At 42.0% G+C, this 26,622-nt stretch overlaps 1 protein-coding gene across 6 annotated transcripts in view; it reads left to right on the top strand.

The window, feature by feature from the left end:
• The window catches only part of SCML4 (Scm polycomb group protein like 4), a 96,620-nt gene that overhangs the window by 16,511 nt on the left and 53,487 nt on the right, over window positions 1–26,622 (top strand). For 2 of the 6 annotated variants that reach the window (XR_012496708.1, XM_074333362.1), the window contains exon 2: window positions 24,414–24,628. The exons of 2 other annotated variants lie outside the window; for them this stretch is intronic. Coding sequence is in view for 1 of the 4 variants with exons in the window: in XM_074333362.1 (XP_074189463.1) it covers window positions 24,473–24,628 (156 nt within the window). In the remaining 3 variants the exon portion in view is untranslated. Of the gene's footprint in view, window positions 1–24,413; window positions 24,629–26,622 lie in introns of those variants that run through there. 2 more of the 6 variants (XM_074333363.1, XM_074333366.1) reach the window with 2 other exon arrangements.

Below are 26,622 nucleotides of genomic sequence, written 5' to 3'. Positions count from 1 at the left end.
TAGCCCACGGGCCGCAGTTTGGACACCTCTGGTTTAGAAGAACACAGTCAAGTTGAAAATGTGGCTTTGGCTGGGTTGGGCATAATTGGGGTCTTCAGGTATAGTTTGGCAGTTTTCATATAACAAACATCAGGGCCTATGAAATCAGTTCAGTGTCAAAGAGTTTTAAGGTGCTATAGTGAATGTTCCTGCAGCGGTGGCCGTTCCTCCCCTTTTGAAAAATGAGGGTATAAAACTGACAGGATGTGCTGCTTTAAAAAGGCCACAATGCGAGTCTTCCTCACATTAATGAGAATAAGCACGTTGTTGAAAAAGATGGTATCTAATGTTTTCTCATTCATTCATAGTTTCTTAATATCTGTTGATATGCCTGTATTTTAGGCACAGTCCTGAAATACAAAGAAAAGTAAGCTGATGATATATTAGAGGGGCTGGCAAAACTTTTCTGTAAAGGGCTAGATAGCAAAAATTTGGGTTTTGGGGGTTCCTATCGTTTTGATTGCAACACCCTCAGCAGTGATTCTATGCCTTCTCCACACCTCTCAACTCCCCATTCCCTCCTGCCTCCCTTAAGGTTATTGATCCCTCTCTTCTCTGCCTACACCCATTGTCTCCTTACCTGTAAGACAGGTAGTAATACCCGTAGCACAGGCGGGGGGTGAGGACAGACTCAGCTGACATGAGCACCGCTGAGAAGGGCAGGCTGAAGGCATGAGTCTCACCTAATTGTCCCTCTTAGGAAACATCACAGCTTACTCTTCCATAAGGAGGGGAGAGTGGACTTCCCCATGTAAATCCAGAGGGTAGATGTAAGGCCAAGGTAGACAAGTTTCTGGGAGGCAGAGTTCCGCTCAAGATTAGGAGGAAGTTGCAATCTGTTATATCCAGCAATGGAAGAGCCTTCTACCTCCCACTTGTGCAAGCAGGGACCAGGGCGTGTGGGGGCAGCGAGTGTGGGGGTGATGCCCCTAAGCCAAACATAGTAGGAATGCATGAATGGGATGAGGGGAAGAGATGAACTTGACTCGCAGCTAATGCCCCACCCTCGACCCTACGGAGGGAACAGGACCCCACTCAGCTCTGGACTGAATGGAGAACCCCAATTTTACCACATTGTTTCCTTTCAAGGGATAAGAAAAAAAATGGGACAACTGGATGATAGCCTTTGCTAACAGGATAAGTTTGGAGAGCGAGCTAACTTAAAAAATTAAATGGATTTGTGTTTGTGTGTGTGTGTGTGTGTGTACACATATACATAGGTGTAAAATATTGTGTTTTGATTCCAAATATTAGGTCTACTTGGAATGCTTCAACAATACATTGCAGTTCGAATCTGACCCACATCTCTCCTGTCTCCCTTGGACTCCCCTTTGGGCATCCTGCATTTGAAGGGCTGAAATTACAATTGAGAAGCGGATCCCTGGGCCATCTTGGCTTCCCATGGGGCCTGGCCCCGGACAGTATGGGCATTCTGCCAAAACTTAATTTTGTAGCAAAAAACCTGTAGAGGGTTATTTATTTATTAAAATAATTTGTTTTTGAGTTATACAAATTACACATACACATATTCATGTTTAAAATAAAAATTAGTAAATTAGTGCAGAATCCATGGAGCTGTGTTTTCAACACAGCAGCTAGAGTGAGCCTTTTAAAATGTAAGTCAAATAACTTCTCTGCTCAGCTCAGCAATGCCCAGTGGCTCTGCATCTCACTCAGAGAAAGAATCAGCAGTGTTCCTAAGAGACCTACACAGCACTGAATGCTCTGGCCCCCATTGTCTCGTTCATCTCATCTCCCACTCCTCCCCTCAGGCACTCTATGCCCAGTATCCCAGCCTGCTTACTGTCCTCAAACACACCAAGTACACACTCACCACAGGGCTTTTGCACTTGCTGTTTTCTGTGCTTGGAACACTCTTCCCTCACAAAGACCAAGGCTCACACTCCAAGCTCCTTGAGGTCTCTCTGTTCAAGTCCCCTTAACGAGAGAGGCTCTCTTTGACCATCAATATAAAATAGTGCCCTCACTGCTATCAATTATCTCCCTGAACCTAACTTAATCTTATAACATTTATCGTCACCTGGCTTATTACATATTTCTATATTTGTTTGTTGATTCTCCCCACTGGAGTGTAAGTTCCATGAAATGAAGTGACTTTTTGTTTTTGTTCATGCTGCCCTTCTCACTGGTACTCATGTCAGCTGAGTCTGTACGTATCTACGGCACGTAGTAGATACTTGAGCACCTAATATTTGTTGAATAAATAAATGGATCAATGAAGATTATAATAAAAAGTAAGAATTTCTCTCTCTGCCCTCTAATGTGCTCACTCACCCCGTTCCACACTTCTCAATTCTTAACTCTCTAACAGCGTATCCTCCCAAAATTCTTTTTGCATATGCAAGAATTCCTAGAGGCTTCTGATTCCAGTTAGGATATAGAAGGATGGGAAAGACTTCACCATGGGAAGCAGCAAGAATAACCTGGAAAAATAAAACCATTCTTTTTTATGAGATTAGCGAAAAGTGATCAATACAAAGAAACCTTGATGAACTATTAGGTTAGTGCAAAAGTAACTGCGGTTTTTGCAATTATTTTTAACCTTTTAAACCACAATTACTTTTGCACCAGCTTAATATATTCCAGAGAGAAACGAGCCCTTCCTAGGTACAGCAGAGAACTCTCGCTTCCACACCTGGGCAGTGGGCAGGTATAGGTAGATGTAGGAGTGGGGATCTCCCCAAGGACATGCTCTGTGAGCCAGCTGGAAGGCTGACTTTGAGTGCACCAGGCCAGAGAAGGGAGGGGGGAAAGGATTGCAGGAGTTGGGAATAATGTGTGCAAAGATAGTGCTGTCCCAGTGAAACTATGACCTGGGACAGCAGTGGAGGAGTACACCTGCACACGACAGAGAATTTACCAGGAGGAATCAGTCGGGCTTTATAGAACAGTGTGTGATGGTAGGAGGGATTGGAATCTGAAAGACCCTTGGGTTTCGTCAGAAGACATAAACCACACCAGAAATTTGAATAGGGAAGATTCCACATAAAGAATGGCTAACTACATAAAAGGTGGTTAACTACTGAAAGAGGTAAAGGAGAACTCTAAAGTAGTAACTGCAGAGAGCAGTAACTACCCCTAAAGTTGAAGGAAAAGTAAATATGAAGAAACTCAGAAAGTCAGAGTAGGGGCCCCTGCAAGGCTGATTCAGACCTCTGTGGAGACAGTGTGCTGGCACATGTTGGAGAGAACTTGCTGCTGGACCAAAAAACCACCTTCTTCTCTAGGAAACACTGCCAGGACCCCTGCATATTGATCCAGTTGCCACCAAGTAGAAAAACAAAACACTGAGAGAAGAAATAGTCCCTTCTTTCTCTTCCAGATTTGCAGCATCTGTGCAATGCCCTCTGTTGAAAGGGCCTAACATTCAGCCAACTGGTGAGGGAGAAATGGAGCCTGTAGAATCCAGCTCTAGTATCACCAAGTAGGGCACAGAAAGGTGGGTTTGTTGCTGACAAGCAATAAATGAATAAGTGGCACCAAAATACATACATAAAAATCCCCAATAAATTCATCTCCCCCTTTCTGCATTTTGCTGTGACAGCATCAGTAGAGGAAGGGCTGGTTGGCAGACAAAAATTATGTAGTTTCAAACATTCTCCTGGTTTTTGAATTCTAGGGCCCTGTAAGAGTTGAATTCAAAGGTAAACAAAACATAGCGGAAACTGGTTGGGAGTTGGGTAAATCTCAGGTAAACTCAATTTGAATAAAGCTACCAGCTCAATTCAATTCTAGGTAAACTTGACTAACGACCTGACAGGAAAGGGCTCGCAACTCTGGGAAATAAACAAAACTAAGCAAAAAAAAATCATGTTTCATTCTCCACTGTTTCTTTGCACAATTCCTGGAGTACAATTTTAAACAGAAGTTATACAAATGACCAATATAGATACAAAAAGGTGCTCATCAACATCTCTATGTGTCTAGAAAATACAAATTAAATTTCACCCAACTAGACTGACAGCAGCAATACCGACAGGAATCCTGGCCCTTTCACACTGCTGGCCCGTGAAGACGGTGCCACCACTGGGAAATTGTTTGGCAGTTCCTTAGAAAGTTAAACATAAACCTACCCTATGACCCAGCAATTCTACTGCTGGGCATTTACCCAAGAAAATGAAAACATATGTCCATAAAAAAACTCGTACATGAATGTTTCTAGCAGATTGATTCAAAGTATCTTAAAACTGGAAGCAATCCAAGTGTGTATCAATAGGTGAGTAGATTAACAGATTGTGGTATAGTCATACACTGGGATGCTACTCAGCAACAAAAAGAAATGAGCTAGTGATATATGCAAAAATATGTTTATTAGCTAAGGAAGCCAGATGCAAAAAGTACATATCATATGATGCCATTTATATGAAGTGCAAGAACAGACAAAACTAATCTGTGCGGATAGAAATCAGAATAGTGGTTGCTTTTGGAGAGTGGGGTTGACTGGAAAGAGGCATAAAGGAACTTTATAAGATGATGGGAATGTTCTATATTTTGATTGGAGTATGAGTTACACTGGTGTCTACATTTGTCAAAACTCATTAAACTGTGCTTTTAAGATCTATGCATTTCACTGTATGCACATTATACTCAATTTAAATTGTTTTATTTGGAAAATATATATTTAAATGGAAGACTTCACTTGCACAAATTTGCCCGAGGCTAAAAAAATTATGGTAATATTACAAGAAGGGCTTTCAGATTTTCTTCATATTCCCAGAGGATGTAGGAATAAAAATGCCTTAAATTATAGCAAAAGACTTCTATAGAAATTCATATTCGAGTTAACACACCACCATAGCTGGTAAGATAAAAGGCAGTATTTTCCCCAACTGAAAGGTTGATACATATTCCTGGTACTGGGTTGAATAGTGTCTTTCCAAAACTCATGTCCATCAGAACCTCAGAATGTGACCTGATTTAGAAATAGGATCTTTACAGATGTAATTAGTTAAGGTGATGTTATGCTGGATTAGGTCGGTCATAAATCCAATGACTAGTGTCATTACAAGAAGGCCATGTGGAGATACAGAGATCACAGAGAGTGATGAAGGCCATGTGACAACAGAGGAAGAGATTAGAGTGATATAGCGGCTGGCCAAGGAGTGTCAAGGATTATGGCAACCACCAGAAGCTAGAAAGAGGCATGAAATAGATTCTCAGATTCTCCCTCAGGGCCCCAAGAAGGAACCAACCCTGCTGACACCTTGATTTCAGACATCTGGCCTCCTGAACGGTGAGAGATAAATTTCTGTGGTTCTAAGCCACCAATTTGTGGCAATTAATTATGACAGTACTAGGAAACTAATACACTACTCAACTAGGTTGTCAAAGAATAAAGTTTTAAGTATTCAACCATTTGTTTGGGGTACTCAAGTAGATTTTAATCAATACGCTAAACATAATGTGCTTTAAAAATATATGCCTTTTCTTGTGAACCTTTGGATGACATACAATGAGATAAGCATACCTACTCTTTGGCTACTTCTTGTTGCTTCCTAATGGAACAATAAATCCTGGAGACACGCCTCTGTGAGCATACAAAGAAGCCTGGTTGTGCTCTTCTGGGCTGCTTTGGGAGCAGAGAATTAGTCTTTCTAAAGACTGCAACATATTCCAGGATTTGGATGTACCTTGATTTATTTTGCCTGTTCAGTTCAATTAGATGAAGGTTTATTAAATGCCTCCTCGTGAGCGTTTCAATATAAATCTATTCGATTCGATCCAATCCAGTGCGAACCAATTCAATAAGCATTCACTGAGTGCTTTCTTTGTGCTAGTCACTCTGCTATGATCACATCTCTGGTTTCATCTTAATGGATTACCTCTGTCCCTCAGGTCTCACAGCAAAGATACTTTTTGAAAATCTATTGTGAAATATAACAAGAGACTGATAATAAGACCATAGTAAAAAAAATTGATGTTTGGGAAGGATAAAATATTTTTCTTTTCCTATACTGACTTTAGTAATTTAATAGGCTCTCGAATGTCCTTACTTAATTGGGCTTCTTAGAAGTTGAGATTTGCCCCAGATGGAAAGGTGCAACTCATCCTGCAAAGAAGTGACAGAAGAGATGAAAGCAGAAAGAATGCAATCCCATCTGATTCATAGTGAGAAAGACACCATCCTGGAAGCAAGGAGGAGAAGCCCAAACGTCCTCTCCTGCAGTTGTTCAGCTTGTGTTGTTTGTTTGTCTCATATGTTTCCCAGTTACTGTGCACACAGGAGCTTCCTGTCCTGTGGAATAAATAACTACTGGCTGTAATACCTAGTATCCCATTCAGCTCTAGCTGCTCATGTAAGGAAGATTAACTATTGCTTTCCCACTGTTAGACTGGGTCTTAGATAATGAGAATTCTTAGTTAATAATGTAATTTAAATTCTAGATGCAGTGTGAGAGTGTATACAGAGGAGATGGGGGTCACTGGGAACCATCTTGGAGGCTGCCTACTATATCCTGGCCTTGTCTTGTGATGCCATGTAGTCCTTTCTCCAGGCTAATGGGCCTCGGTTATTTCAACTGTTCCACAAAGGAAAGTTTCCATATGCCTTTCTCCCCTCCTTTTGGATTCAATATTTACTTTAATTCTTGCCCCCAGAAACAAGTGTAAAACTCCAGCTGTTCTGAGAACAATGGGGCATTGTTTTCCTTGATTGAGATATTATACAATCTAAATTCCCATGAGCTTTTTCATAACATGGCCCACATCATAGTCTAAAGAAGACTTGTCATTAACTAAAATTCCTAGATCTTTTGCACCCAGGAAGCCCTTCCTGTCAAGTCTCTCCTGGATATCTGTGAATGATATTTTAGCTATTCTATCTTTTTAAACTTTCCTTTGGTTGGTTTGGTCCATCCAACTAAAAATTTTTGAATCTTAATTCTGTAATCTGCAGCATTCACTCTCCCTCCCAGACTTGTGTCGTCTGCTTATTTGATAGGCCTGCCTTCCAAATCTCCATACATGTCATGAGGGAAAATATAACGGAAACTAGGGACTTGCAGCATGCCACGAGAGAAAGTCTGTAGATCAGCGCTGTCATTAGTCATGAAAATTGGAATCTGGGGCGATGTCTCATTAGTTATGATTCTATCCCAAAGTAATATCCTTCTGCTCACATTTACTATCTGATCCATGAAATAATCTTGGGAAATTTTGTCAAATACTTTGCAGTAATCAAGACAGGCCATGGTTATAGAATTCCTCTGATTTCCAGCCTAATTCCCATTGGCCCACCTCACCCACCAAGTAACTTTGGTTAGGTTAAGCCTTAAACTTTAAGGAAATTTGCTCCTGGGAGCCAATGTTCCAGTATTAGAGATTACCACATTCTTTAACAAGAGCTTACCAATTTGTTTAATTATTAGTTTTGTAGCTGATTATTCATGTTCAGAGTCCAACCTGTTTTGAAAATTGGGGTAAAATATGCCCCTCTGCGCTTCTAGTACTTCTCTCCTTTCCATAATTTCTCAGAAATTTCTGAAATCCTATCCGTAAACTCCTGCTGTGCTCCAGGAGGATTGTGTCTGAGCCCGGAAAGGTCTGAGCTCACCGAGGTGATGAGCAGCTGTCAACACCTGGCCACCCCTCCTCCCTCGGGCAGCCATCCTCTCTCACCAGGTGTTCTGCGATCCTTCCGCTTTATGTACTAGACAGAAACAAATAGTCCCTGAGCCGTTCTGGGAGCTCTCTGTCCCTGGCGAATGCCCCAGTCTCCTGTAAGCAGTAGGCTAATTCCGTCCTTGTTCTTGATCTGAAAAGGCAAAATTCGCCCAACAACACACCCCTGTCCGCTTTAGGACTCTGTGTGACCCGCGGCTCGTTCTGCGCTTCGACCATTGCAAAGACTGTTCTTCCCGGTTCCCACCGGAAGGATGCCAGGCTTGTCCTCGACCAGGCATACCTGCCAGCTGCACGCACTTTTCTCTCTGTGCTGGTCCCCACGCCCCTTTGTATCGCCAGGGCTTGGCGCGATTGCCTTGCACTTCGTACGTGTTCAATAAATATTCATATAGCTATCGATTTTTAAAATGTAAACTTTGAAAGCTAATTAAGAATTGATTTAACTGCTGTTACACAGCCTCGGGAAAACTTTAAGAAGGGAGAAGATCTGGAAAATTATCCAGGAAGCTCCTGCTTGCTGCCTGCTAACCCACTGGAGAGGGAGCAAGACAAGAGTCATTATTTTTTCCTTTTTTGACCTTTCCTTTAGCCATCAAGAAGTGGAAGCTCACAATGGTATCATTGTATTGCTCCCCTCCCTTCCTTCCTTTTTATGAGTCAATCAGATCATATTTGCTGAGGATTCACTGTATGTGAGCTGTGGGAAGTCACATAAGCTTTTACCCAGCCCAGATACTGAGGTGGTAATAACCTCAAAAACTTGTCTCAGGGTGCACGTGGGGCTCCTAGACGTTTTGGTCTTAAGGAGTCAGCTTTTAATATGCAACATCTTCCCTGGGAGATGACACCGTAGCTAATATTCTGTTAACCAGGTGCCAGTGGAGAAAGGCTGGGCTGGGCAGTAGCTGTGCAACCTCTGGCAAGGCGGGGAGCCTTTCTGAGCCGTCATTTGTGTAGATTTGACAGACTCTTCATCTGTATAATGGGTTATGTGATAATACTTGCCTTGGAGGTTTGTAATGACAATTTAACAAAGTAACGTGTGCATGTCCACCTGCTTCATTATTCATTTATTTATTCATCCACTATTTGTTGCCATGTTGGTCCTGTGAGCTGGGCTCTGTGTATAACTGTGTCTACTAGGGGCCACTCCTGAAACAAGAGGACACAAGTGTGAGGGAAGTCGCTGATGAGGGCTGGAGGGCTTGGGAATCCTGCCTCAAAGGTGGGGTGATCGAGGGGAGAAGAGGTTGTCCGGGGAAGACCCGAAGATAAACTTGGCGGTTCTGCTGTCGGCTGGCGGGCCTGGTCCACAGAGGCTCAGTCTTTGTGGTTATTGACCAGCTGTCCTTATTGGACTGAGCGTGTGCTGTGACTGCTGCTTCTTCTCAGGTGACTTGAGAGTGTCACCAAGCTCAGAACTATCCTGGGAGACTGAGACTTCGAAGCTGTGTGTTGACAATACCGGTATGGAGAATTGAGCTGTGCAACATGCCAGTGAGACTCTGCTGGAAGGGGACACACGTGTGTGTGTGTGTGTGTGTGTGTGTGTGGTGCGGGCTGAGACTCTGAGACTCAAGGAGATGTCCTGACCTGTAGGTGCTCTGCTCTTCTTCCCCTCTCCTGAGAGTGGCTGGGTTCATCTTCATGTCTCCAGTAGGGGCCCAGAAGATATTTATGGAATGGTTGAAGGGATGAATAGGGGAGAAAAGTTTGTTGCTGGCCAGTGCTTCCCTTTTGAAGCTGAGAATTTCCTTTTTGGCTCTGGCCTTGTAGTATTTTGAAGCCTGCGGGGCCACCAGGCTGTGTAAGGGTGACCATCGGAATCACCGGTCAGAGAAGGAGTGACCTGCACCCCCAACATCCCTGGTAGGCTGATGCTGTGACTGCACGTCCAAGATGAGAAGTAAATTAGGACTGTATTTGGTTTTCCTTCCTTTAAGTTAGAAAAACAAACATGAGGGAAAGTTTTCTTGTGCTCCCTGTTCCAGCTCCTCCTTCCCTTCACCCACTCTACTCCCAGACTCGATGATAGTTTGTATTCCTACTATTTGAAGACAACTGGGGTCGTTCTTTGTGAAATAAGGAATGGGGAGGAGTGAACCAGTGTACAGTGACGGCGTGTACAGATGATGGATGGTGGCAGTACCGGGACCACGCACCCCGCCTTTCCTCCCAGCCGCACAGCTTTCTAGAGAGCTCTGACACCTCCCGATGCCAGTGTGTCAGCAGCAGCTTCCCCCCGGAGGTGGGTATAATCTAGCCAGGAGCCAGGACTGCTGCAATGTTCTTCAGGAAGGGATTAGGAGCGTGGCATTCTCTGGATGCATTTGGGTGTATTTCTTTAGCTTGGTAAATAAAAATAAATGATGTTGTTGTGTGTTGTCTCTGGGGGCGCTGCAAACAGATTGGTCAGGATATAGAGTTCCTATCGACTCTGTTCTTTGCAGAAGGAACAAAAGATAAGAATCATTTGTTTGGGGACGGCAGTAATTTATGTCGCATGGGGCTTTACAGATTACGATGAGCTCTCATGGTCATTTTTTCATCGGATCCTCAAGGCAGCCCGGTGACATGACCCTGGCAAGTACTGGTGTCTCCATGTGACAGGTCAGGACACTGATGCCCAAGGGTCACACTGCTACTCTACTTGTCACTGCGAGTAAAGCCAGCTCTCCTGGCTCCTGCTTGCTGGTCCCTGACCACCTTCTCTTCCCACTGGCCCCTCTGCCACAGAAACATGGTCCTTGTCTATTGAGGAAGATATCAGCTACCAAGCACAGAGAAACAAAATCAGTTTCAAGATAACCATGCACTTGCTCTTGACTTTCACTTCTAAAATGCATCTCTCCTTGATTTGCACAAGATGTGTGGGCCTTGGTTCTTAGGTTGTTTTCATATTTGTTTTCCGCTGACTGGTCCAAGGGGGTATATCTTTCTCAGACAGTGAGTTCTTCAAGGGCAAACGTTGTGTTGTTACATCTCATCCCATAGCACCAGCAGAGTGCCTGAGATACTTCAATATTTTGCCAAGAGTTATCACAGTGAAGATATTGCAGTTACACATTTCTCAACTTCAGTCTGAATAACTATGTGCCTGACCACTTGGGTGAAAATGTTTGTGTTGAAACTAAAGAAACTCTGTGTAAAATCCTTGAGGAATTCTACAAATCCCCAAGACTGGTGAATGGATTTGGCCCACGTGAGGTCTTGACGTAGAGAGTTGTGATTTGTGTTATTTGAATCTCGTTTTAATGTTAAAGCTTTAAGAATTTTTGTTAGTAAAGTATTTTAAAGGAATCTTAGTGTACAGTTGGTTTATATTACAAAAAAAGAAGTCATCTTGAAAAGCGAGTTTCTTTGTAGTTAAAGATTGAACCAGAAACAACCAAAACACCAAACCACCAGTGCTTTCTCACAGCTAAATGTAAAGTATAAATAGAGAACAAAACAGGAAATAGTGGCTTGCAAAAAAAGAAATAGTTGTAGCTTTGTAGCTGCCCTAAAGAGTGCCTTTCCTTAAAGGGTTGAATGTGAGTTTCGAGACTGAGTGACAGATAGTCTCTGACTCCGCTGCGGAGCAGAGACAAGTGTCTTCCAGCAAGCATTGCCTCACTGCTCCCCGCAATACGCTTTCATAACCTTTTAAAAATATTTGGATCAGGCTGTACGTTGTAGGCACTGACTGTATAAGTGTGCTCTTCTATCCATCCGGTTGTTACATGAGTTGGTTGGGTTGCTTTACATCACCTAAGCTATCTCTGTGTCAGTACCATCTCTTTACAGCCTATAGGGACTTGGGGAGATGTGGCTTGAAGTGTTAGGTTTCCCTCCTGTCCCTCTAACCAGCAACACCGCCAGCTCCCCACCTGCTATCGGGGGCTGACCCCGGGAGGCAGCTGTAGGGATTTGTACAAAAAGCCCTTTGGTAGAATCTGAGTTCTGCCTACTAATGAGTGATCTCATGCACCCTCTCTGGGCCTCAGCTCCGCATCTGTAAATCCAAGGACAATAATGCTTATCTCACAGAGTCGTAAAATTAATAGTGATGAAGTAGGTAAGGATCCATCTTGGCAGCATGTGGTGCACCGTGTCCTGCTGGGGTGGCCTTATTTGTAAAAAGTGGCTATCATGGGATGGAGTTCTGAGGTTGGTGGTGGCAAGTACCCTGGGCTGGGTCCCGTGCCCCAGTGCTGGGGAATTAGGGGAGTCCTGCACAAAGGGCTGGGCTGCTATTCATTCATTCATACATCATTACTCAACAAACATTTGTTAAGTCCCTTAGATGTGCCAGAAGCTAGATTAGGCAGCAGGATACATTGGTCAAGAAATAACACCCCCTTCAAGGAGCTCATGAATATTGGGAGAGATAGATAAGGTTACAAATAAATTGAATGACATGTTGGTACGGAGATAGAAATTGTCCAGTCACAGCCACAGGGAAGGGTGCAGACTATACACATTCTGTCCCAGCAGGGCTGTGGCGGAAGAGCCTCGGTAAAGCCACCTCCTTGAGGAACACAAGTCTTTGAAGGTGATTGATTCGTGCTCATCTAGCTAAGGGGAAAGGCCTCACATTTCAGGCAGAAGCTGATGCCTTTTGGGGAGAGGATAGAGCTTTCCTGAAAAGCTGAGCAAAGATCAAGTAACGCCACTTCTCTGACTCCACCTTAGAGAAAACTGAGTGAGGCACCAGATTAGAAGCTTCTGAGGAGACCTGTTGTGATTCTCGCTCACCTGGAGTTCTCCTTCTACCTTCCATTCATTGGAGTCAGGTCGGTTTCATTAGGATGTTCAAGCCTCCTGGAATGAGTGAGGTAATGGGTCATAACCCCAGGTGTTCCTGACAAAGGACCCCTTTTGTTTGGATGTCCTCTGGGGTCAGTAGCAAAGAGGGAGGGTGCAAGCCTCCCTCAGGGAGTGCCAGGCGGCAAGGACCTGGTGAGGGTGAGGTGTAGAGTAGTTGGCAGGCCCCAAGCGCTGGCTTTTCCTTCGTTGTCCTGTGGCCCCCGAGAATCTCAGCTCCACGGGACCTCTTCTCTCTGAGTGTCCTGGGCTCTTTAGCCTGCAGCTTAGTGATTGTAGTTGCCTCAGAACTGTCGTCCTGTCTGCCATATCACATCTTCTTCCCTGCTAAGCAGTTAGCTTCTGAAAGGCAGGAGAGGATTGTAGGGGACAGGCTCCGCCATTGCACCCCGGCTACCTTGCATGACTCCCCACAGGCCCCGCAGGCAAGGCTTAGCCACAGCCGATCTAAGTCTGGGCAGAGTCGCTGTGATCCTCCCAGGGCTTCAGAGCCTGGGAGGCCTGTGAGGAGCTGCTCCAAGGCCGTTTGCACTCACCTCCCTGTCTGCACAGGAGGCTGTTATAGGATCATTTCTCATTGCCTTCTGGGTGCAGGTGAGCTGTGGGGCTTTTGCCTGGCTCTCCCTTAGGGTCCAGCTGCAGGCTCTAGAACAGCTTCACTACAGCATGATGGCTCCTCAGCAACAGGGGCCATGCCTCTGGTATTGCTGTCACCTGGCCCTTTTGTTTCTGTGTTGTCCTGTTGGACAAGGGGCACGGGTGGAGGCGGTTTCTTCTTGCTTTTGCTGTCTACGTAAGTAAGAAACTGTCTGAATCAAACAAGGGCTTGTTTTCTCTCTACCTATGAATCTGGGAGCTTTGCTCGACAGTTTAGAGATCTAAGCCTGTACAGATGAGAGGTTGGAGGCCCAGAGAGGTTAAGTGACTTGTCTCCCTCTCTCAGCTGCTTAGGAGGAGAGCCAGGACTGGAGTCCAGCGCCTTAAATCCAGGGTCATTTCCACCAGCACCTAATACTATGCCTCATGTGCTATGAACACCCACTGAAATGGTTGCTGGTCTGGTCAGTCAAGTCGCTGGGGTTCTTAGGTGTCCTGGTCAGTGCAAATGCCTCCTATCCTGGCACATGACAGTGCAGCACCCATGGATTGGCTGGTGACTTGCAACTTCCGGAGCACCTGGCCATCCAACTTCCCACATGCTAGTGCAGCTGGCCCAGGTTGACCAATAGCTGCAGATGGCAGAGCCACTCACTTATCCTTCTCTAGGATAAGTGGTAGATTATGTTTATTATTTTTTATTTTGAATACAGACAAAATACAAAAGGTAGGAGACAGCATGCAGAGAAAAGTCCCTTTCTCTCTCCAGCCTCTAGGACCTCAGTGACCTGCCACTTCCAAGAGAGGATTGCTACCATTTTTAAACACTTCCAGAGGTATTTATGCATATACAAGCATATATGCTTACATACGTGTGTATACATTTGTAGCATGTATCTTTCTCACCTACCATATGATACCATGCTATACATGCTACTATATAAATTTAAACATTTATCTCGAAGATTATTCCCTCTAATTTTCCTTAGCCGTGATTCTGCTGACCACAGCAAAATCCTCCCTCCTCCAGGTTCCTTCTCACAACTCATGGGTTTGCACGTAGGCATGTCCCCAGGTCTGGCCACAGATAGACAGACTCCATGTTTAGGATAGCTGGAAAGATAAGAAATTTCCAAAGGAAGTTTTCTTACAAGGTTCTCATTCTTCCCAACCAGTAACTGACCTGGCTGGAGGGCAGGCAGATGCCATCCTTTTCCATGTATGTCTGTCAGGGTGTAACTAGGAAATCTCTTTAATATTTAAGGCACTGAGTATTTAATGCAGCGAAATGATCATATGGTGATGAAAGCGCCAAAACAGGAGACTGCACAATTAGCCACGTTCCCTGCAGTTGCAACCACCCCCAGGCTAGAGGGACAGAGGGAGGAGGTCACCCAGCAGAGTGCGGGACCCTGTGTGTCTGTCTGGTCGGAACCGGAGCCACAGAAGAGGAGCAGTTCCTGGAAGAGATGTAGCAAAGCAAAGAGAGAGAGGTGATAGCTTCCCTGGTTTCACCCATGCCAACCCCACCCTCCAAACTCAGACAAGTATCTCCTATTGGGCAAACCCAGCCAGCAGCCAGCTGTCACAGCAACCTTGGGAATCAGCTTTGGGGCCAGCCCCTCTCCTGCACAGAACTGCAGGGGCGGGGTAAGGAATGGAGCCGAGGGAGACAGGCCCAGGACCAGCCCACAAAGCCTGTAGAGGGCCGTCTTCTGAAAGGACATCATCTGAAGGGGAAAACCCGTCAACGTGGGGGGCTCAATTTAAGGAGAAGGGGTGGACAGCTGAAACGAGGAGGTGGCAGCCAGTGCCTGCGCCTGGCACCGGCTTTCCCTTGCTCTCTGAGGATCACGTTCCAAGGCACAGCTCCAGGCCAGTGGGCCCGGATGGTGGTGCTGGAGTTCGAAACAGCTCTTCTTCCTGTGCTGTCGGAGGGGACTGGCCAGTCCCAGAAAATAGGAAGATTTAGGATACAGCCGAGTAGCTGCCAGCCAGTGAATTATTCATACCTCTGTGGCGTGCCTGTCTCTCATGCTTTCAAACGTTAAGTTTTTCCAAAACCTGCAGGTTGTAATGGGTGTTTCCCCTATTTCACTATGCATATTCTCTGCTCTTGCTTTATGTATCTTTCCTCCTTCCCTTTAAATATGTGAGTCTTGACCTCTCCATCGTCACCCGAGCTGCTGCACCCGTACTAGGTGCAGGGAAGGTTCCAGTCCTGGGAGGTGGATTTTTTTTATAAGTTCAGCTAAGGGTCGAATGGATTTGACAGGCATTTAGAGTCGGCCCTCATAGCAAATGGCCTGTTATACAGAAGAAGGAAGCTCCCTGCACCCTACCCAACAAAAGAGTTGAGAGTCCTACCTGTGAAGAAGGAGGCACCTGTGTTTTGAAGTCTCCATACACTTATTAGGCATGTCTAGAGGCTTCATCTGCTAGGGGTTGAGGGAACAAGTCTGCACATTACAACTCCTAAAGACGTTTGATGGACTCATCACCTCTGAACATTCTGTTGAACCCACTTTTTATGTGTGATAACTGGGGACTTTTTTGTTCCTGGGTCAGTTTCTATTTTTCCAGGACAAGCTGACTTATTTACAATTTCTTTGTACTCACCCTTGTCTATTTAAACAGGTAGAGACAAGAGCATATCAATACTTAGTGGAATAAAATATCTAGAGATAAGCTCTTTTATACTTATTAAAATCAGTAAAAATATAAATTATATTTTATTCTATTCACCCTTCTTTTGTATTAAAATGACCACAACTAGAGTTTGATACACCTTATCATAGTCTTCTGAGTCTCATAAAGAACTCACAGCTTCTCAGAAACAATGATTTCAATTCACTATATTACCATTGTTGTTGTTATTATTGTTGATTCATAAATTACTACAACTTGCTCCTTTGTCCTCTTAGCACAACCCCTAATATTCTTAAAATCATTGTCGTTCTGGTAACAATAAGATGTTTCCATCTAATCCTGACATTTCTCTCTCCCTGAGATGTAGAATCAGCCTGTCTAAGGAGTCCTGGCTCTAATTAGAGTGGAGAAGAATATCAGAAAGCAAAATGGGAGCCCTAAGAGTGACTATACATGCGTGTTGGCTTTGGCTTCCGTTGGCCCAATTTCAGTGTCAGAACTGGGGGACATGTGTGTAGGAAGGGGATCCCTTTTCTCCATTTAACAGATTATATTGCTGTCCCTCTTCTTCTTATTGTATGAAGGTTTCATTGACCATCAAAGTGTTCTATTATATTGATACATAATATGCTATTTATATCCAAAATTAAAAAATATGGAGGTGCACCTCTGACCCTAGCTGTGGGCCGTTAGTCTAGGTGAGATGAGTAGACTCCATGGAGAATGGTATTGCCACAGGTGCCAGGTGCACTCTGTGGGTGCAGTATTGCACCAGGTGCTGTGAAGAGCAGAGTGACACATGAAATATGGCTCCTGGCCTCCAGGAACATACAGAAATCATTTGTGCACAAAACAATGAGGAAACGATATAAACCATCACTTAATCAGTGCTTGCTGAAACTGGCAGTACAAGCAATAGATGGTGAAGGAGTGTAAGAAAAGCGAAAGATTAGTATGTGGCTCGGGCCACCTTGGAGAATGGTTGAATTCTAGCCAGACGCCAAGGTGCAGACTTATCACTGGAAACCTCCTCACAACAGACCTAAGCAGCCTGTAGAGTATGGATATTAGCATGCATACAAAGCTGCTGATAAAAGAATGATACTGGAGACGCTGGCTTATGGTGAATTCAACATGGTGACCAAGAATGAGGGAAAATAGGATTCTGGTTGTCCTTTTGAAAATACAGTGAGAAAGAGCATTACATCAAGGGCTGGAACCCAGTCCATACAGTTAGAAGGAAATACTTTAGAGTCCATCAGGAGTATAGAGATCCTTGTAACTCCCACCTGTTAATGCTTTTAGAAACAACAGTAAGCCTTGATCCTGCTTCCAGCCTGGCTGGCCCACCCCTTCTTCATGTACCACCAAACATCCCTGCACGTGCCTGCTCTATTGCCAGCTCTGTGTATTTAGCTTGCTCTGCTCTGCCTGGGAAAATCCTACCTCTGATGTCACCTCTTTATGCTTTTCCTGTCCTCATTCTCCTCCTCCCAACTCTGCTAAGAGAACTGATTTCTTCCCTCCTTGGTGCTCTCATAGCATTTCATATGAAACCTCTGTTATACCATCTATCTCATATATTACTGCTTCTTTACCTTCCTGCTTCTGTATAGTCTGTGAATATCTTAGGAGACATGTGTTATTTATTCTCATCTGTAACCCAAGTGCCTAAGCACAATATTTGACACTCACTGCATATTCAACAGATACTCACTGGATGAATTAATAAACGAATGAGTGGAAACATGAATACATGCCTCAGGATAACTCCTAGGTGACTCAATGGCATTGGTGTATGCTTTTGGATTTGGTAATTCCTTGCTCTTTGTCTTGATACAATACCATTAGCCAGGACCTTAATTTACATGCATTAAATTTGCAGGACTAATAGGTAAAACGTCATCCCTAAACTCATAGACCAGATTTTAGTTTCTCTTGGTTTCAGCTGTATTATTTCTAGACAAGCCTTGTTTTGATAAGAATAGGGAAACTTAGGAAACAAGCAGCAAAGCACTTGATTTGATATGTCAAACCAGGGTTTGACAACTGCATAAAGGTTAAACTTGGAGAGTCAGAGATGTGATTATTCAGCTGTTCTAGGGACAGAATCTTTTGATGTTTACTAAAGCTCTTTGTTCCAAGATGGCTTCCAAATCTGCTCTGACCTGAGACAGTTCATATTCATTGAAGTCCACAATTGGAAGCAGAGAAATTCAGAAGTATCATATACACCTCCAGGGGTTTGTCGTTCTCAAATGATTCATATATTTGGTTGTATCAAATTATGTGTCTATGACTAGGCTGTCTTTGGACAGCATTTGAGGTCTTTGAAGGTCTTTGGAGATGAGAGGAAATCTTTGAGGGAAGGGCAGTAACCCAGATGTCACCTGGTTCCTCCACGGAAGGTCCTGGAAGGAGGTGACATCAAGGAGACTGTGGGTGGTAAGCTGGTTCTCTCAGGGGTCCACAGAATCACCCCTGCTCACCATCATTATATGGACTTTATTCTTAGCTCTGAAACAATCTTTTGTGATTTATTTGGTGATAAAGTCTTTTTTGCCTTTTTGTTACAATTTGTTTGGAATGATAAAGTAATGGCCAGTAAAGTTCTGTGGCTCAGGAGCCAAAACTATTAGAAAAAAAGAAAACTAAAGGCCATCTAAAGAAGCACAAATTTCCAATAGAAACTTCCAGAGAATGAGAATTATTTACTGATTATTTTTTCTTTTTATACTATTTTTCTACCTATGATTACAAAAATTCAAACAATGCAAAATGGTACAAAGAAGAAAGCAAACACATCTTTCAATATTCATTGCATGCCCAGAGACAACCACAATCAGCCTTTTGGTGGATTATCTTTCCCAGACCTCTTTCTATGCCTAAACATATGCAGATTCCTCTATTTCAATATATGTAAAAAACATATGAATAGAATCATACTATGTATACTATTTTGCAGTCTTCGTATATGCATGCTATATATACTAAAAATTCCAAAATATTCCATTTTATGAATGTGAAATAATTTACTAAACTAAGGCTGTTTTGAGAGACATTTTAATTGCTTTCAGTATTTCACTATTATAAACAATGTGAAAAGAATATCCTGGGCCATATATCTTTGTGTTCTTCTTAGATTGTCTTCTTTGGAGAAATCCTTAGAAGTAATATAGCTGGATCAAGAAGTGTGCATGTGTAAAGTTTTAAGCGATTTTCAAATTGTCCTTCAAAAAGATTAGCCGACTTCTACCCCTACCAACAATAAATAGGAGTGCCTATCCCTCTCCCCACTCACCAACATAGAATATTGTCAGACTTATTCCCATTTTTCAGTCTGATAAGTGACAAATGATTTCTTAATTAACTTTTTTGGGAGGTTACCAGTAAAATTTAGAATCTTTTATTGTGATAATTGACCAATTATTTCTCTCTCTCTCTCTCTCTCTCTTTTATTTTTGTGAATTGTGTCCTTTGCTCATTTTTTCTATTACAGTGTTCATTTGTATGTTAATAATCAGGAGAAGTTCTTTGTATTAGTTGGTCCATGTGTAGCAAATAGATTCCTCAACTTTTCATTTATTTTCAAACTTTTTCATGATTTTACTTTTGACATATGAAAGCATTTGAGGTTTATGTAGTCATGTCTATCAGTCTTTTCATTTCCACTTCCTGAGTTTTCCATCATACTTAGAAAGTCCATCACTTTCCCAAGAGTATAAAAATGTTGACCTATAATGTCTTCAGTACTTCTTAATATTTTTTTCTATAAAATTTTTAAAATTTTTTATATTTTAATCTTGGATATCTCAAATTTATTTTGCTGAAGAATAGCTAAAATTTAATTTATTTCTAGTGCCAGTTGTTCACAAGTCATTTATTGAGCTCTCCTCATTGATATAAAATAGTCCTAAATTTTAAACAAATGGAAACTTATATATGTTTAATTTCGGTACTAACTTTTCCATTGATCTGATTGCTTATTCCTGTAATGTACTGCTGCTATTGTTATAGTTTTATAATACATGTTAGAAACCAGGAGGGCAAGTCTCCTCTGCTGGCTTTTGTTTTGTCCTTCTTTTCTTAAAGTCAGTTTGGATTTTTAATGAGATTGCATTTATTTTATAGAATAATTTAGGTAAGAGTATATTTAAAAATATCTATCTGCCCAATACTAGAATAATATACCATTTATTCCAGTATTATTTTAGGATATAAGTAGAATTTTTAAAAATATTATTTTCTTCATATAAGTCTTTCTACTTACTAAATTTATATGAAAAGCTGTGAAAGGTCTGAGATTTTATCCTCTTTAAGCAAACAAGTTAGCCTGCCATAATGTCATGGATGCTGGCAAAAGACAGTCAACTCCGAGGTTAGGGGCACAGCAGGTAGTATAATCTTCTTGTTCCCATCTGCTTCCCTTGTCCAGTTTCCATGGTGGGTGCTTTACATGCAGTGAGTTTGTATCACAGCTTAGGAAACCCCAATGAGAATCAGATCAAACTTCTTTGAGCTGATGGAGAATAAGGAGAATAAACCAAAGGGGGAAGAAAGAGCATGCCAGGCAAAGGGAATCACACATGCAAAGGCCCTGTGGCAAGACTAAGTGTGGAAACTATAACTAACTGAAGAAAAAGGCTGTCGTGGTGACCCCATTATCTTCTGGCTAATGGTACTGAAGAGAGTTAGTCTGTTTATTTTTCCTATTGTAAATAATCTATTTGTTCTGCCTAAATCCTTATAGATGTTTTTCTATTGCCTTTAAGTGTATTATTTTTATTAAGATTTATTGTTATTCATTCTTAAAGAAATTTTAAGACACAGAGAACCCCTTCATTCTGGAAGATGGCCTCTTAATATACCTTTGAGTATTTCCTTTGCTATTACTTTTGATCTTGTCTTTAAACATTTGATAAATGGTCACTATCTTCCATAGTTGTGTTTTCCCTAAAAAAATTGTATCTGCCTTGTTCCCACTGCATTCCAAGATTCTAAGGATAAGGACTCTTCCTTATTTTGAGTATCGATTGATCTTTGATGTTTTTACTTTTTTGTTCTTGTTGTTGTTGTTCATACCTTAGTTTTTGGAGAAGGAGGTTTTTGAGAATCCTGAACATTTGCCACCATCTTTTCCAAAATCTGTTATTGAAAGACCACTTTTAAGTGCTTCTCCCCTGCCCTTTAAAATTATTCCAAGGAGACATTTAGAGAATCCCCCACAATTAAAATAACCTTTTCCATTTTTAAACGTCTTCTGTCTTGCTATTTAAAATTGTATTTATTTGTATATTAAAATTGTACATGTGACAAGGAATGGGGAAATAGTATCTTCTTGATTAACATGGATGGACCTAGAGAACATTATGTTAAGTGAAATAAGTCAGATGGAGAAAGACAAATACCATATGATCTCACCTATATGTGGAATCTAAAGAAAAGAATAAATGAATGAACTAATCAGAAACAGTCTCAGCGACATAGAGTAAAAATTGAGGGTTGCTAGATGGGAGGAGGGTGGGGATGAGGGAGAAGGTGAGAGGATTAGAAAACAGTCAGTAACCACAAGATTGCCATGGGGATACGAAAGTCAGTTTTGGGAGTATAATCAATAATGTTGTGAAGATTTTGTAGGGTATCCGATGGACACTTGTCTTATTAGGGAGACCACTTCATGGACGGTGTAGATGCCTGACCCCTGCTCTGTACACTTGAAGCTGAAGCTGAATAACAATGAATGTCAATTATAATTTAATATATAAATAGTTACAGGATGTGGAGTACAGCGTGGGGAATAGAGTCAGTGGAATTTTAACAGCTATGTACGATGTCAGAGGGGTAGTAGACTGGGGGAGGGAGGATTATCACTTTGTGAGAGGTATAAATGATAAATGTCTAACTATTACATTGTTTTGTATACCTGAAACTAATAAAATAAATAAATAAATAAGAGTAAAAAAAAGAAGAGAAACACCTGAACATTAGCAGAGTAAATTGTTTCTCTAAACCCGAATCATTTAATCTTTATTCTTAAAGCAGTGGTCTATGAATATGGCAAAAAAAAAAATTAAAATTGAATTTATAAAGTGAAAAAAATAATCAGATGAATTATATAATCAGGTGTGGTGAATTAAAGAAACTGGGAAGATTTCTTATCTCCAAGAATCTCCGCAATTGCTAAGATACCTAGTATGCCACCAAAATGGTTTACTGTTGCTCCATTAGTGTGAAATTTGTTAATCAGATTGATTTATCTGGACAGGTCCTTTATACTCCTAAGATGGGTGTACTTCTATGGGAGGAAATGGAAAGTAGCACAAGTCCTGGGTTTTTCCCCCCAATAGGGAGAGGGAAGTAGAAACACCCAATATAAAAAATGACTTATTTCCAAGGAAATTTTTCCTGACATATTGAGAAATTTGGGGATAGTTAAGTATCATTTTGAGTGATATAAACTTTTAGGATAATGTGTTACCTTGTTACCCTTCCTTTATTCTTCAAACCCTACTCAACAAGAACAGTTTTGTGAGCGAGTATCTCAGTTAGCAGAGTATCTCAATTCACTAGTGAAGGAATGTAGCAATTGACCCTTCAAGCGGACTCTCATTTCCAGGAGAGAAAAGAGATTCAATGCCTTCGCTGATCGTGGGTTTTCTCTTGTTGACTTTTGATCTTTATGTTAGTAGATACATTGCTGATCTCCTTCCTAGTGGCAAAATAGGAAGGTGGAGAAACATACCCACAACTAGGAAAAATTCCTGTTTCTAAAGTTTATAAAGATAAACTAATAATGAAGAAGGAGAAATTATCCCTTGATCATGATAATTCAAAATGGGACTCAGACCAAGTTTCACATAGTAAAATTCTTATCGGACACATTTTGGTGGTTCGTCAGTGTTTTTTGGATGCCTCCTTTTATGAAAATTATTGTTTTGGATATTTGTTGGCATCGTGGAGTGCAGGCATTAAATCTAGAAACAGAATGATGTTCTTTGTTTATATGTTGATGGGTTTATCTCCATTGATCGTAATTCCTTGACTCTAAGATGCCTTTGATTATAGTGTGTGTCATTATTGTCATTATTTCCTGTACGACTAAGACAGAAAAAATGTTCCCTATGGGATTCTGCTGGGCTTACAGTGCTTTAGGGTGCACCCTAATTCCAGAGATGTTAATGTGTGAACAACATGCCTCTTAGGATCAATGAGATAGGGTGTTTTTCTTTAACTGACAAAGATAGGGAAAATTGATATCCTGAAGAGCTTGTCCATCTATCTGAACCATTTAACAAAGCAGTCAATAAATATATAAATTTATGCTTTAAAGTTCTATTCACTAGGTATACTATTTCCAAGAACAATCAAGATTATTGATAGAATACGGTTAAAATTCAGAGAATTAACAAAGTGAACTTACATCTATAAAGGATGACCCAAATTTCTCCTGTCATGTTTTTAAGAATTTCTACTATTTGATATTTTCTTCCCTGAGCAAAACAATCTGGTCCCTGCAGTGCTGCCCAGACCAGGACGTACGGACCGCTTCTATCATCTTTTCCATCTCTTTCTGCAGCCTTTTGAGCAATGGCCTCTCATTGCCACTGCTAGGTACCACTAATTCTCAGAAATGAATTTTATCACCTAATATCACCCCTGAGTTAAACTCAAAAGTTCTTTCTCATTTGTCACATTCCTGAATATTCCAGGAAATCTGAGCTCATGGTTCTGCTATGGTCTCTGGGTTGGGGTTGATCAACTACCTCTTCCTGCAGGATTTAGCCAACTTTACTTGAGAAGCTTATTAGCAGTATTTTTTAATGCTACAAATATTCTGGTATGTGAGGTATCTGCTTGGAAGAAAGGACTTGTATATGGTGAACAATTATCCAGAGTTCCACCGTTTTTCCCGTTGGTAATATTTCAGCATGTTTCCTTCTACTTCCTCACCATGTAAATTTTCACATAATAGAGATCATTTTTTTATGTGCAATTTGTGTGATGCTTGTTCACTCGACCTCACGCTCTTAAGGGTGTTTTTAAAGGCTTTTGTTTAGTTGATTGTTTTATTCTGTAGGTAAATCCAGTATTCCTCTATTGCTTGTTATTTGGGCTATATCCATCTTATTTTTGCAATTCTAAATCATGTTAAAATGAACATTTCTGTGTGTAAGTCTCTGTCCACAATTTGATTGCGGGACATAATCACCTTTAATACAATTGATTTGTACTGTTAAATTTCTTGGGGAAAAAATTCATAACAATTTATAACCCAACCAAAGGGATAATAGTGAATATGAGAGAATGGCTGTGTTTATTTAATACTGTTATTACATAAGTTCAAAGTTGAACTGAGGAAACTGAGGCACAGATAAAGTTGTCTTGTTGCTGGTGACACTATCAATTGTGTTTGGAGCTGGGAATCTATTGTCCTCTCCACCTAGCCAGTATCTTCCCTGCTTCACTATAGTCCCATGAAAATTCAGTATCCTTGAAATTATATCAGGAGCCCAACAGCATCATTAAAGCGCCTCGTGGCGCCTGGCTCTCTCGTTTTTGGTCTTCTGCTCCAGGAAGGGGTGGTATAGCCAAAATCACCAAACCAGATCCATGTTTGCTTTGCAAACCAAACAAACACTTGTGTTTTTGTTTTGCTTTGTGTCTGGACTAATTCTTAGCACCTCTTCTGCCTGTGAGCGATTTGTTACTTCCTTCTGTAAGACTGGCTCCAGTAGAAATGCAGTCTCAGAGGATCCCCGGGAGAAAGCGAGGCCGACCCCCACTTCACTCAACACCTATGAAGATGGCAGTTCATAACCTTTATTCTGCTTCAGCTGGTTCTTTACCAGCGGTGAAGATCCCAAAGAAAAGAGGGCGGAAACCCGGGTACAAGGTATGGCTCCATCATCTCCTTTCTCCAAAGTGGTATTGGGCTGGGGCACGGGTGCTTGGGCAGCGCTCCACTGCACAGCGTGATGAAAGCTTGGGTTGGGAGCTGGGCAAAGACAGGATCAATATGTTTCTGTCAATGGAGCATGTGATGGACGAGGCCTCATTGTTACCACGTGGCCACACAAAGCCTGCTGTCGCTGTCATGAGCATTTTTACAAGTGGAGAAAGCCAATTACACCAGATGGGGAAAGTTGTAAGGCAAGCAGATTTGAGGGTCAGAGCTAAACACACATGATTCAGTCTTGCATCTAAATTAATGTTTCAGACACTGAGCTGTCCCCTGACTATGCCTACTGGGTGGCTCTCGCAACCTCTTTCCAGAACTCATTCGTCACTTATTTTGGTAAAAGGAAATGATGTTCCCGAGACATTTGAATTAATAATGTGAGCAGGCTAGTGTCAGTGGACATAGAAGAGTTTTCGCAAATAGAGCCTCAACAAGGGAGACTCATGGTGTTAATTCATAGTTTCTTGCTTATAAAAGGTGCTAATGTCAAGTTTGCCTATAAGGATGCGTATCAGGCCAAATTAAAATCCTGTGACCCTTTTAAGAATCAATGATTTGGAGAGGCTGGGGGTGGAGAATAAATTTTCTGATGTAGCCGCAATCACATAAAGCATCCCAGACCCTAGGATTAGCTTCTCATCTAAGATGTTTTTGAAGACACTACTGGGCTGAGCTTGTTCTGCACAAGCCTTTTGGGCATTAGATAATGAGCTTCCGAAGTTTCCTTTCATTTACTTTTCTTGAAATAAAGAGCTTATGTTTCCACCTTGAGATCTGAATATTCAAACCGAAATGCAAATTGGCAATTAACTCCCATAGATATAGGAAAATGTATGGAAATTATTTCAGGTCAGCAGAAAGACAAAGCTTCCGGAAGAACTGGTAATAAATTCAGCCATTAGCTCTTTGATTCTCCACAGTCCTTCCAACTGCTTGAAAAGAAAAACGGTAGGTGGGGAAAAAGTGACTCAAAGTTATTTGGGAGGGGGTGGTCATTGGTTTTTGTAAAAGAAACTTTTATTCAGCTATCTCCTAGGGTAATTTCTGTCACTGGTTGTTTTTCTAACAAAGAGAGCCTCCTTCTCACGGGCACACCAGCTTCAGAATTGGGTGTGAAGCTGGCCCAGAGCAGGTCTCCCTCCCCAGCTACCTGCATAGTTGCTGGGGTCTGGGAATTGCATCTGGAAGGTTGGAGCTGGGCAGCCTTTCTGTTTATAGAGCCAGGGATCAAATCCAGGATTGGAAGAAACGCACTGAAAACTGTTCTGTTCTGTTTGGCCTTTCTCCTACTCCCCTGGGATCTGTGACCCAGGAATGAAAATTACTGACAGACACAGCATTTCTGAGGCCAGGAAAAATGGAAATTCACTCCACGGAATGAACCCAACTTTGCAATTTTCCTGTCTCCTAAAAAGGGCAGTTTTCAGTGCTCCTGATGCTCAGAGACACCTCAGGGCAGGAAGAAAGCTTTTGGGATGGTTAACTGACAATCCAGGCCCTGCACAGAGAAGGCAGGTCTCAGGCCCATGCCTCACAGGGGTCAACTGGCCACAGCAATCCCTTGAGTCTGTCTCCCACACGTTTGGGGAAATGTGTGGGAATGATATCAGGTGAGCAGCTCCTGGACAACTCCCCAAGCCATGGGCTTAGTGTTGAAGACAAATAGCTTCCAAACCAGGTGCTCGTCTACATGAAGTTTCAGCCCACTCATGATAACATGCGAAAAATAAGAACCATTTGAAAGTCTTCATAAAGCTAAAATGATTCCACTTAAAGGATTATCTTTCATTCTGAAATATCTGCTTCCTACTATTTTGGTGTTAAAGTGTATTTTATTTCACTTTATTAAATGTTGTATATTGTCAGGGTTTGGCAAAATAAAGTTGGCCACCTATTAAGTCCCTCCAGTTTTGCTTTGACAATTTCTT

Source organism: Rhinolophus sinicus, linkage group LG05 (genome assembly GCF_036562045.2).
Source record: "Rhinolophus sinicus isolate RSC01 linkage group LG05, ASM3656204v1, whole genome shotgun sequence".
NCBI lineage: Eukaryota > Metazoa > Chordata > Mammalia > Chiroptera > Rhinolophidae > Rhinolophus > Rhinolophus sinicus.
The sequence above is the reverse complement of the archived record's forward strand: the minus strand, read 5'-3'. Positions and strand labels throughout refer to the sequence as shown.